At 43.2% G+C, this 12,690-nt stretch overlaps 1 protein-coding gene across 1 annotated transcript in view; it reads left to right on the forward strand.

Moving 5' to 3' along the window:
• The first annotated feature begins 11,894 nt into the window (after positions 1-11,894).
• LOC134499264 (putative N-acetylated-alpha-linked acidic dipeptidase) overlaps positions 11,895-12,690 on the forward strand; it is a 33,473-nt gene continuing 32,677 nt past the window's right edge. The window contains exon 1 of the mRNA XM_063305910.1: positions 11,895-12,092. Within this exon, the coding sequence (XP_063161980.1) occupies positions 11,963-12,092 (130 nt within the window). The 5' untranslated portion in view covers positions 11,895-11,962. The remainder of the gene's footprint in view (positions 12,093-12,690) is intronic.

Genomic DNA, 12,690 nt, shown 5'->3' on the forward strand with positions numbered 1-12,690 from the left:
GAATTTCCTTACCATGAAAGCTGTTGAGCAGTGCAACAGCCTGCCTCCTAGAGTCACAGAAGTTCCACCACTGGAGGTTCTCAAAAAGGTTGGGCAATCATTTGTCTGGACTGGTTTGAGGATTCCTGTCTTGGGCAGGGGTTGGATCTGAAAACTTCCAAGGTCCTTCCAACCCTATGATTCGGTGACTGTGAAAACTGAGCTGTGTGTGTATAAATGTGAGGGAATGGTATATATGTGCTTGTGTGGGAGAAATGTTTATGTATATGGATGGAGGAGAAATGTGTTGATAGCTTTGGGCACAGATATAGAACCCTGGGCCCAAAAGATTGGTCAATCTTTTCATCTTGATGACAGCATGAGACAGTCTCTTCTGCTTTGCCCATAAAATTCACTTGCATGTAAGAAAATAAATACCCACATTAGAGTATACTGTGATTATTCTTAGTCTTTCACAACCCACATGAAGTTGTCTGTTTTCACTCTGCTTATTTTCAGAATCTGCTCACTTTCCCCAGCCTCCTCCATCTCTTCAAGTCTGTTTCTGACAGAAGCATCTATTATTTGATTAATTCAAGGCAGCTAGCTGATGTTGAATATGAGACCATTAGGGCAACATGGGGCATCACCAAATAGGCCAGATGTTACCAGCTTAGGATGACTTCAAAGTGACATATTTGCAGAGGGCTCCAGTGGCAGTTGGAGAGAACATCTGGCCCTGGGAATTCATCAACGAATGTTCATCAGCTGCTTTTTGAACACAGAAATAGCAAATGCTGATAAGGTTTTGTTAGAACCAAAGAATACAGGGGAAGTGTGAGGGAGACAGAGTTTTACATGGCTGAGAAGCAAGAGTGATCCAGTGTGGTATATGGTTATAATGTTGGACTAACAGTGGGGAGACCCAAATTCTAGTTCCCGCCCTCACCCAAGGAAACTCACTGGATGACTTTGGGCTAGCCACTTTCTCTCAGCCCAACCTACCTTACATGATTTTTGTTTCAGGAAAAAAAATAGAAGGGACTGATTCATATGCTGCCTTGAGCTTCTGAATGCAAAGTAGGATAGAAGTCTCATAAATGAATAAGGAAAAGTGAAAGTGAAAGTGAAGGACTATTTTATTGGTGTGACCAGTATAACCTTATTTGCTGAATACTGGCTCTTTTCTTCTCATTCTGTCTCTAAGCCATCATATCTCTGGCAACAAACACTTTTTAGAGAGGGATTAATGAAGGCTTGAGCCAATGGGAGATTAATCTGTCCAAAGAATGGCTCAGGATTTGAAAGAATCAACTGATAAATAGAGTACATTGCATCAATTCTAATCATTTAATATATATCAGTACTACATTTAATATATGTTGAGTTTCCTTACATACTTCCATTGACTGGGCCATTGATTTGAATAAGGGGTTGACTGTCAATGGCTCTCAAGGCAGCATACAGCCCCCACCCCCATCCTTGGACAGTATTTTACAAAATTGTAATATATAATACAACCGAAGAGAAAAAATAAACATTGAGTTGAGTTCTCACAGTTCATTAGGGCAAACTAAAATGGGTCTGGGTAGCATGTGGTTTGGCATGTTATGTCAATCCAGACACTGACTTAGCATGTAGTGTGAACTGTTGTTGCTGTTTGTTTGTGTGTGTGTGTGTGTGTGTATGTGTGCGCCTTTGAGTCATTGTTGACTCCTGGTGACTGCCTGGACAAGTCCTTGCAGTTTTCTTGGCAGGATTTTGGAAGTGGTTTTCCCTTGCCTCCTTCCTAGGGCTGAGAGAAAGTGGCTGGCCCAAGGTCACCCAGCTGGCTTTGTGCCTAAGGTGGGACTAAAGCTCACGGTCTCCCAGTTTCTAGCCTGCTGCCTTAACCACTACACCAATCTGGTTAGCCCATAATGCAGTTTTTTAACTGGGACATTACATGTGGTCGGAGTACAGGAAATTAGGAGTTAGAGCACTGAACCCAAATGTGGTACCAGGATTCTGTAGTTTCCTGTTTTCCTGGTTACCAAGTAGTTTTATTTCATTTCATTTACAAAAAGCGTGTGGGTCCGCCAGCTAAAAACCGAAGCATTCACATCATTGCATCCAAAGATCTCTCTGGAATCCAGTCTCTCAGGCCTCATTGTAAGGCCTCAGCCCCACATGTAAAAAAGGGTGGGGCTTCAATCGCATGGTTGTGGCCTACCATCTTGACTTTTTCTAACCTCCTCCCTTGCGGAGACCTCTGCAAAGATGCCTCTTTGCTGCCAGGTATCTAATTGCATGTGATCAGAGACTTGCAGGAAAAGAGTCAACCCCCCCACCCCCACCCCACCCCCCGCTTCTGCTTCTACTTCAATCGGAGATCCTGTGGATAAGGAATGGTCTGTCCCAGAGTCTCCTACCATATGGAGCCCTGGGGGAATAGCAGGAAATGTGGGGTGTCGATTTATTTTTTATTTATTTGTTCATCATATTTATATCACTGCCCATCTCACAACATGTGACTCTGGGCAGAGCACAATAAAAAAATTAAAAAACAGTAATACAAAAAACAATCAACAATTAAAAAATAATAATATTACAATTTAAAAAAGGCAAGGAAAGAGGGACAGATATTAACCACAGTGGAGCCACCTCAACAATTCACCCTAACCCTTGGAGCCCCTAAGCCTGATGCCAATCTTGTGAAAAGTTAACAGGGATGGGGCCAGTCTCACCTCCGGGAGGGGGAGGTTGATGTTCTATAAGGTGGGCACCACAGCAGAAAAGGCCCATCTCCTGGGTCCTGCTAGATGAAGCTCTTTAGCAGACAGGACCTGCAACATACCTCTTCTGCCAGATCTATTGGGATGGGCAGATGTAATTGGGAAGAGGCAGTCCCTCAAATAACCCAGCCCCATGCCATGAAGGGCTTTAGAGGTCAAAAACAGCAACTGAATTGGACCCAGAAGTAAACTGGCAGCCAATGCAACTTGCAGATCAGAGGTGTAAATGTGCTGTTCTGGTGCCATACACAACTACCCATGCCTCTGCATTCTGCACCAGTTAAAGCTTCTGGATACTCTTCAAGGGCAGCCCCATATAGAGCACATTACAGTAATCCAGTCTGGAGGTAACTAGGGCATAAATGGCTGTGAGCAGAGCCTCCTGATCTGTCAACCAGCCCCCACCCTCCAAAGAGCTGAGCGATCCTGGGGGACACCATGGTGCAGCAGGAGAGCTTCAGTGGGGCTGTGGAACTTTGGATGGGAAGGGCTGCCCGGTGAAGCAGAAACTCTGATTTTACTTTTTTAAGTGGAACACCATCAGGTCATAAACCTTACTTTGTGAATGCACAGGAAGGTATTTCCAAGGTCAGATGGAATGGCTTCCCTTGCGTGAGAAAGGAATCTTTCAATCAGGCCATCCCATCATTAGTTTTGAAGGCAGAACTACATGTGTGCACGCTAATTCAGCTCACAGGAGAGCGCATTCTAGTTGTGCTCCATCACAGGATTGTAGTCATACATGATAATCTGAAATAATTCTCTCTCTCTCTCTCTCTCTCTCACACACACACACACAGGGTTAATGAAAGTCCTGTGTATATATGTCTCTTTTTAAAAGCCTGATATGAGAATATTGTGTTCTTCCATTAACTTTACTTTTAAAAGATGGGGTGGCCTTTGGAACTGTAATCAGTGTTTCACCTTACACACTTTCCTCCCCATTTTGATTTGGATCATTATTCATAGTCTCTTGACGTACAAATTATTCCATTTAAATAATGGTATTATGCAACCAATGTCAAATGGGAAATACTTTCAGGAGCAACACTGTACCACTTTAACCTGGATTTGCTGTGGGTGATAACAACTGGAACATGTATCATCTCAGCTGCACAGTTACTCTGCTGGTAAAGTTCAACCACATTTAATACCAAATCATCACAGGCTGATAGTTTTGCGTTCTGCTTCCCTGCCTCCCTCCCACCCCAGCGCCCCTTCTGTTTTTCTCTCTTTCATTAGATTGTTATTTCCCTAGTTTCAGGTCTAAATTTTAGGGCCTTATTTTGAAGGGAAACATGTAATCCATAATGTGTGTGGGTGTGCACCTCATCCCTGTTGGAAAACAAACCAAACCTGTCTTTTTTCAGAATTGCAAAAGAAAAAGATGTTGTCCCTTTATGGTTTCTAACAGGTGCTACATCCATGCCCACATGTGCTCCAAATCACATTTTTCTCTTCAGATCCAAAGAGCTGCCCATCCAAAGGGGTGAGATCTTGTGGAAGCTGGGAGCACATTGGTATCTCTGCGAAATCAAAGTTCTTGGAAAGTTTCTTCCTTGCCATATTGCTTTTGTGGCTTTCTAGCATCTCCAGGACCTGGCACCCTCTTCCTTTCTGCCATGTTCTATTGATGGCGTTTCCATCATGTCCCCAGTCTCTGAATGAGACTGGTTTAAGTCATAAGAACATAAGCAGTGCCCTGCTGGATCAGACCCGTGGTTCTTCTAATCCAGCAGCCTGTTCTACCAGTGGCCAACCAACTGCACAAGAAAGCCCACTGGTCCATCAGATGGCCTTCAGAGGCAGTCACACTGGCATCCAAGTGAATAGCCATTGATCCCAGGACTTCCATGAATTGGTCCAGCCCTTTGAGAGACTGTGGCATTCTCAAGTCAGATCTCAAGTTTTGCCAGTCATGCCTGAGATTTCTCAAATACTACAAGATTTCATCGGGGTGGGGTGGGGGGTGGGGGTGCTGTATTCAGGATAGAACATGCTCTACTAGAGCATCAGGGTGAGCTGGTGCATTGGTGGTGGTGCAAAAACACAGCTTTGTTCTCATTTCCATGCAGCCTGCCTGGGAGAATATGTCCACAACCAACGGGTCACTTAAACTCCAGCAGTTTAGTGGAGAGAGATCTGTGCAAAGGAAGGTGGGAGGTAGCAGATGAATAAACAGAAGAAAGCATGTAGCCCATCCTGATGAGATTATTATTGCAGAGAAAAGAAATGGTGCGATGAATAAGAGAGAAGTTTTCTGCTAACACAGTAAATCTCAAGCAGAAGCCTGGCATTTGATTTTTATCACAGGGTGCACCAGATAGTAGAGAAATATGCTCTCTCTTATTATGAATTTGGGAAAGCAAGAGAGCAAGAAAAGAAGAGAAAAACTTGCATGCAGTGATCACGGAGGGCCGCCATGGTTATGTGCTCAAAGTCACAGTTCATCACCTGCAGGCTTCTGACCAGACTGAAAGGAAACCAGATAAATTTTGTCCTCTAAAGCAAGGGGGTGGGGGGAGGGACACATCGCTTTGCAGATATTTAAGCTATCTACTGCAGTCTTTTAAAATAACCAAATCGGAGAGGGGCTTTTCTTTCCCCACTGGGATCTTACAGGGACAAAAGGGGTACTTGGAGGTTCTGTAAGTTAACTGCTGAATTCCACATTTAAAAAATTAAAAATAAGGAGAATAGCATGACTAAACCAATTTAAGAAGTCGAGTAGGATGTTCCATGAGGCAACTGGCCCAACTGCTGTTGTGTCCAGCTGTCTCCTCAGACAGCTTTCCCTGTTTTAACTCCATAACTAGGTCCCTTCCCCAAAGAAGCAGGTGTTCCTGAGATGAAAGCTGACTTAAATAGCAGTGTAAGTGGGAAGAGCTGACATCTAATTCCGGATTCTACTTCATGCACACAGACTTATATCTTCCCCTCCCATGTCGTTATTGTGCATTCAAATACTGCTTCTGCAGTTTCTCCCAGAACCCATGGAAAGATCTGAGAAAACTAGTGGAACCAAAATCAAGCACATAGAGGCCTGTCTATAAAGAATCAGTCTCTCATCTGGTTAATATTCTCTGAATATGACTTCACTGTGCAACTGTGGTCACTGCTCATTCCAAAGGAAGGGAATAAGTGGTTGGGATTCAGCCAGAGCATGGTGGACAGAAATCCATGAGGTTGGCCATGAAATCCCTTCAGAATTACCTTTTCATGATAGCTCTTTCCTGGTCAACTAGCGTCTTATGCTTTAGATATCATGATATCGTATCAGAATGTAGAAATATTCCTTAGGAATATTCTTTCATTTGGCACAAGGCCTGGTTAGTGAACTCATTAACAAATTGGGCCCTGATTACTGCCTCACTGAGAGTCAGTTCAGCCTAGTAGTTAAGGTTCTAGGCTAGAAACCAGGAGTCTGTGAGTTCTAGTCCCACCTTAGGCATGAAAGCCAGCTGGGTGACCTCGGGCCAGTCACTTTCTCTCAGCCCACTTTCTCTCAGCCCAATGTAGACTAGCCTCCTCATGGTACACCCCAGGCAATGTGACCTGTCATGGCTAAATAGTCCAAACATCTGGCTGCTGGACCTCACAAGGATTTCCCAGCAAGAAAAAGCAGCATGAACACCGAACTGCTATGCCATATGATCAAAAAAAAAACACTGCCTCATTTTCCCAATCTTGGGTATTATTTTGAATTGTTAAAGGACATCCAGACCCTCCCATGAAAATTGTTTTACCCAGCTGGTAAAATGTCTTGGACTTCAGCTCCCAGAATCCCTGGCTAAGGATGATGGCAGCTGAAAGTCCAACATCTCTGGAGAACACCAGGTTGAGGAAAGTTCTACTAGAACACAAAATATGAACCACATTCCTCTCACCCATCCTGGTTGATTACTCCCTATCAAATACAAGCAGGTCTGCATTTTCATTCTTAATTCACCTGTTAACATTCCCAGTTGATTTATGATTAAGTCTGAACCACAAATCTTAACTGCAAGAAGCAGGCAAGCCGAGAATAGCATCTGAGAAGAAAAGTAGATGATATATATGAGGAGGGCCTTTCTTCTATTCTCCATCTCCCTTCCTTGGAAAAATTGCAAACAGAAGAATAGTACAATCTGGACCAGTATTTTTAGCAAGATTTGGGGAAAGTCTAATTCTTCTGTCTGAAGAATGTTTCACACAGATGTACTATAGCAATTTGTTTTTAAAGCTACCATGTAGCTGCTGCCATTTATGGTAGCAAAATCAAAAGGGGTCTGACAGCACCTTTTTCAACTAACACACTTCAATACAATTTTAATGTATTCTATTATTATTTTTTAATTGAAATTTGTTAGTCAGAAAAGGTGCTGCCAGACTTCTGGTTTTTGGCTTATCTTGGACTAAGACAGCTTGCCTCCTATAATGTTTATGATACGTCCCTGCCATCTACTGGTAAATTGTGATATTGTAGAACAGTGACAATTCTGCTTAAATAAATTATGGAGAGTAAAATAAATAAACCCCAGGTGTCCAAGGTAGAATAGGCTCATATTCTATTCCTGTCAGTAAGGCTGAATATTCACAGTATCTTTATAGAGACCCATTTCTGTAGATTATTTCAGCAGCCATTAGAACATTCTAATCAGCCAATTCCCCCTGCCCCCCCAATCCCCCACGAGGACTTTTGATTCCTTTTGCTTGCTGGGATGATTTGCTTGATTCTTATCTGGATTAAAAAATATCCACTAGCTTCTTAAAAGTGTACAGTAGATGTGTGTTTTAAATAGCCGGATAGCTCAGTTAACTGAAGCCCCATGTTAAGACAGGATATGAAGGCAAATGTTGAGGGTGTGTGTCAGTGTTGACTCCTGGTGACTGCCTGGACAAGTCCCTGCAGTTTTCTTGGCAAGGTTTTGGAAGTGTTTTGCCATCAAGACATGATTTTAAAAATTGCGATTAAGCCCTCCTAAAAACACATCTTTCCCTGCTGCTCATAATGTGTGTTTCAGCTGTAATACATTCACACATTTAGCTGTCATGCAGAACCCCTTCTCCCTACAAGACTTCAGGGTTCAGTATTTCAATACTCAATACAGGTACATTACGAGAATTGTTCCCCAAGGAAGATTGCGGTTTAGCTACAAATTAGTACTGATATTCCAAATACATTCAGTCTGTTGGTCCTTCAAAAGAAGGCTTTTCCAGAGAGGTTGGGCTTCAGAAAATCAAAGAATGTCAGGGTTGGAAGGGATCTGGGGATCATCTAGTCCAGCCCCTGCCCAGTGTAGAAATCTGCCGCTAAGGTATCTGGAACAGATGGCCAAACAACTTCTCTTTAAACAACTCCAGTGAAGCAGAGCCTCCACCTTCCAAGGCATTCTGTCCCATTCTTGAATTGCTCTTCCTGATGTCCTACCCAGATCTACTACTGTGGCATTTAAAGCCGTTATTTCTTACCCTTCCTTCTGGAACAATTCTGCATTATTCTGCCTCATCCTCCACATGACAGATGCTCAGTTACTTGAGGACAGCTATCGTGTCTCCCCACACTCTGCTCTTTTGCAAGCCAAGCATGTCCAACACCATTTCTCATAGGGTTTTTGTTATTGTTGTTGTTGTTGTTCTCCTCCTCCTTCTCCTTCTCCTTCTTCATGTTCTTGTTCTAGGCCCCTTTTTATGATAGATGATTACCTCTCTGGTCATGTTCCAGTATGTCAATGGCCTTCCTCAGATGTGGTGCCCAGAATTGGACCCCAGGTGTCCAAGGTAGAATAGGCTCATATTCTATTCCTATCAGTAAGGCTGAATATTCACAGTATCTTTACAGAGACCTATTTTTGTAGGTTATTTCAGCAGCCATTAGAACATTCTAATCAGCCAGACCGGTGCTTCTCAACCTCAGCAACTTTAACATGTGTGGACTTCAACTCCCAGAATTCCCCAGCCAATTGGGGAATTCTGGGAGTTGATGTCCATACATCTTATGGACTTGAAGTCCATACATCTTAAAGTTGCTGAGGGTGAGAAACACTGAGCTAGACCATTGCCATTATCACCACTATGTGCATAAGTCATTGAGGTCCCACAATAGCATCTTACTTAAGGCCTCTTTGAACAAGTTGTCTTGCCCAGAGCGGCTGCATTTACACAACACATTTAGTCTGATTAACACAAGCTTAGTTAACTAGAACCAAATCTAGGATGTTATGCTAATACAGCTCATTTAAATGACTTGATTAAATCTAACTACAGCATAAAGCTGGGTTCCCACAAGCCAGGTTAATACAATATTAAGTATTAGGGATGTTTGCCACTTTGAGATGACCAAATATAAAGGGAGGATATAATAATAATAATAATAATAATAATAATAATAATAATAATAATAATCAGCACACTAGATGCCATACCCAAAAAGATGCCATACCAAAAAACTTTGGATAGCACTTAGATAATCAGTGCATTAACAAAATGTCCATCTGACAATTACAAAAGGCCACCCTGCTTGGATCCGCACGTATACTATGCCGATAGATTATGATAGGATGTTCTTTGGAAGAACTCAATGCAAATGAAGCCAACATCAGATAAAGAACTGGCAGCTGTGATTTCACGTTGTGTATGTAATAATAATAATAATAATAATAATAATAATACAACAGATGGAGTATATATACTGTCCCTTAATTCTCCCTTTAAATATGAGTGTGTGTTAGTTAATAGCTGTGGTATTATTTCCTTCATTTTTTTTCCTTTTCTTGATTGTATAGTTTTAGTAAATAACATTATTACTTTACTATTGTTTATTTTTGATGTTATGTAAATATATTGAGAGCTCTTGCACGGAAGTCAAATTCCTTGTATGTCTAATCATAGGTAAAGGTAAAGGTTTCCCTTGACATAAAGTCCAGTCGAGTCCGACTCTAGGGGGCGGTGCTCATCTCCGTTTCAAAGCCGAAGAGCCGACGTTTGTCCATAGACACTTCCTCCGTGGTCATGTGGCCGGCATGACTACACGGAACGCTGTTACCTGCCCGCCGAAGCGGTACCTATTGATCTACTCACATTTGCATATTTTCGAGCTGCTAGGTTGGCAGGAGCTGGGACTAGCAACGGGAGCTCACCCCGTTGCGCGGATTCGAACCGCCGACCTTCCGATCGGCAAGCTCAGCAGCGCAGCGGTTTAACCCGCAGCGCCACCGCGTCCCTATATGTCTAATCATACTTGGCCAGTAAAGTATTCTATTCTATTCTATTCTATTCTATTCTATTCATAATAATAATAATAATAATAATAATAATAATACCCTTGTTGTATTCAGGTAACATTGGATTCCCAAACTATGACTTAACCTAATTGCTTGATATACAGAGCATGACACTACGGCTATGGCTAAGTTCCCGCAGAGGACATAACTACAACCTACCAACCCCATTTTAACTCAGCTGAGCAAGTTGTGTGATTTGTGCTTCTACAGTACGTATCATGGCTCATGAATGTAAGAAATATTTTATGAATGGTCACTTGTGACAGTCTGTCTACACCCCAAATTCAATTTGCCTCTGATCTCAAGCCCCAAATGTTCTGGTTGCATGCAGTACAATAAGCTCTAATGTGCTATATCAAGCCAGTTACCAGGGTTAGTACATTCTACTTTATAATTTGCTATGTCATGTGACCTCTGGCCAATTATGTTTTTCTTTTCAATAAACAGTGGTTGAATGGCCAATGATTTGGTCCTCTGTGCAAAACCAATTCTCTACACACAGCAGGATAATACGTCCTTTGTGGATCTGATAAACTGGCTGCGATGTTTAAGCCGGTGGCCGCAATGGGCCAATCTTGCTTTTACTTGCAGGCTGTGGAATTGGTAAGAACTTGGATGGGAAATCTAACAGTATAAGAAAATTGGAAAAAAAGTCAATTTTAGAAGAAGGCAGTGGCAATCCACTTGTGTATTGCTGCCAAGAAAACCACATGCACATGGATAGGTTGTTTGACTTAAAAGGTACCTTGTCTTTTACAATATGCTAGAATAAATTATTGATGCCTTTGAACTTTAGAGGGACGCGGTGGCGCTGCGGGTTAAACCGCTGAGCTGTCGATCGGAAGGTCGGCGGTTCGAAACCGCGCGGCGGGGTGAGCTCCCGTTGCTCGTCCCAGCTCCTGCACACCAAGCAGTTCGAAAACATGCAAATGTGAGTAGATTAATTGGTACCGCTTCGGCGGGAAGGTAACGGCGTTCCGTGAGTCATACTGGCCACATGACCCGGAAGTGTCTATGACAACGCCGGCTCCAAGGCTTTGAAACGGAGATGAGCACCGCCCCCTAGAGTCGGACACGACTGGACTTTACGTCAAGGGAAACCTTTACCTTTACTTACCTTTGAACTTTGGTGCTGGAGAAGACTCCTGAGAAACCCATGGACTGCCAAGAAAACAAACCGATGGATCATCAAACAAACCGACCCAGAGTTCTCACTCCAGGCACAAATGACCAGGCTCAAATTATCCTACTTTGGACACTTTATCTGAGCATCTAGCTCTCCAGAGAAGACTCTGATGCTAGGAAAGTCAGGAGGAAAGAGAAGAAAAGGACGACCAGCAGCAAGGTGGATGGATTCAGTTACAGTGGCGATGAGCACACCATCGGGAGACTTGAAAGAACAGGTTAGGGAAAGTTCATCATAGAAAAAATCTATTTATGTGGTTGCTAGGAGTCGAAAACGACTTGATGGCATATAATCAATCAATCAAGAATAAAATAAATTTGTTCGCCTCCAAGGTGCCATAAAGCAGCATGCTGTTTTTGCAGCCACAGACTCCCATAATCCTTCCTTGAGAAACTTGATTCTGCTACTTGGGGAAGTATTGGGAGTACTTGGAAATTGTGCGCTGTAGGGGAAAGCATCTTTTGGAGTTGCAACGGGTAAAACCAGTGGCCCACAGAGACAGTGTTTGCATCAGTCTAAGAAGCCCTTCTGAGCAAAGCAACAACAGAGTGAGGCTGCCAACTTTGGCAGCAGACCAAGAGTGGTGCCTGGCCTGGAACTTTTCCTTCTTGAGGCTGATTTCTCTTTTAGGAACCTGCAGGAGGAGCTAAGATCCAGAGAAAGAGAGCAGGGAGGACTTTGTCCCCAGCCATAGTCCGTGTGCCTCTCTGTGTTTGGCGGAGGACTGGGAAACATCAGGCAAATCCCCAGCTCTGCAAAGGATGTGGACCAGCTTGAGGACAGTCACCGAGCCCATCTCCCCAAGGGGCAGAAGCTGTGGGTCCCGGACTCGGTTCTGGGTGCTGGCTGTGGGGATATCCATTGGCTTGTTCCTCCTGGGATTCATGATCGGTAGGACTGAGGCTGCGCAAGATTGTCATCCCCCTCCCCCACCCTGCCCAGGAGAAAAGGACTTGTAGAAAAGTTCTTTGTGTCTGTCTGTGTGTGTGTGCATGTGTGATCTGTCACTCATTATGGAAAAGGAAATTGCATTCATGTGCTTGGAAAATATTGGTGCAGCTTGTTAAGAGCAGGATGGACAGGATCCAGAATTAGTTTCAGTTTCTTGAGGAAACAGGCATTTCGCTTGACAGATGCTTTTTAGTTGTTGCTGGGGAAAGGGACGGATAAAAGCTCATGCTTTCCTCTCTTGCAGCAACTACCCAAAGAAAAAAAATGGGACAGAATAAAAAAAGGGGGGAGGGGGAAGCATTGATGGAATTCATTAAGCCACAATATTGGCTTAATTAGCTTTGAGTCAAATTCGACTCCTGGTCATGTCCTGGTAATTTTCTTAGCAGTGATGCAAAAGTGGTCTGCTTTTGCTTTCACCCAGGATGTTTTCTCTTGACATGTCTTAGACTAGGCTACAGCCCTGGGGGCTCCTGGTGATCTCCCATCCAAATATTAATCAGCTTCAGGCCTGCTTAGAATTTTGAGAGCTGGCCAG

The sequence above is a fragment of the Candoia aspera genome, chromosome 5 (assembly GCF_035149785.1).
Source record: "Candoia aspera isolate rCanAsp1 chromosome 5, rCanAsp1.hap2, whole genome shotgun sequence".
NCBI classification, from domain to species: Eukaryota; Metazoa; Chordata; class Lepidosauria; order Squamata; family Boidae; genus Candoia; species Candoia aspera.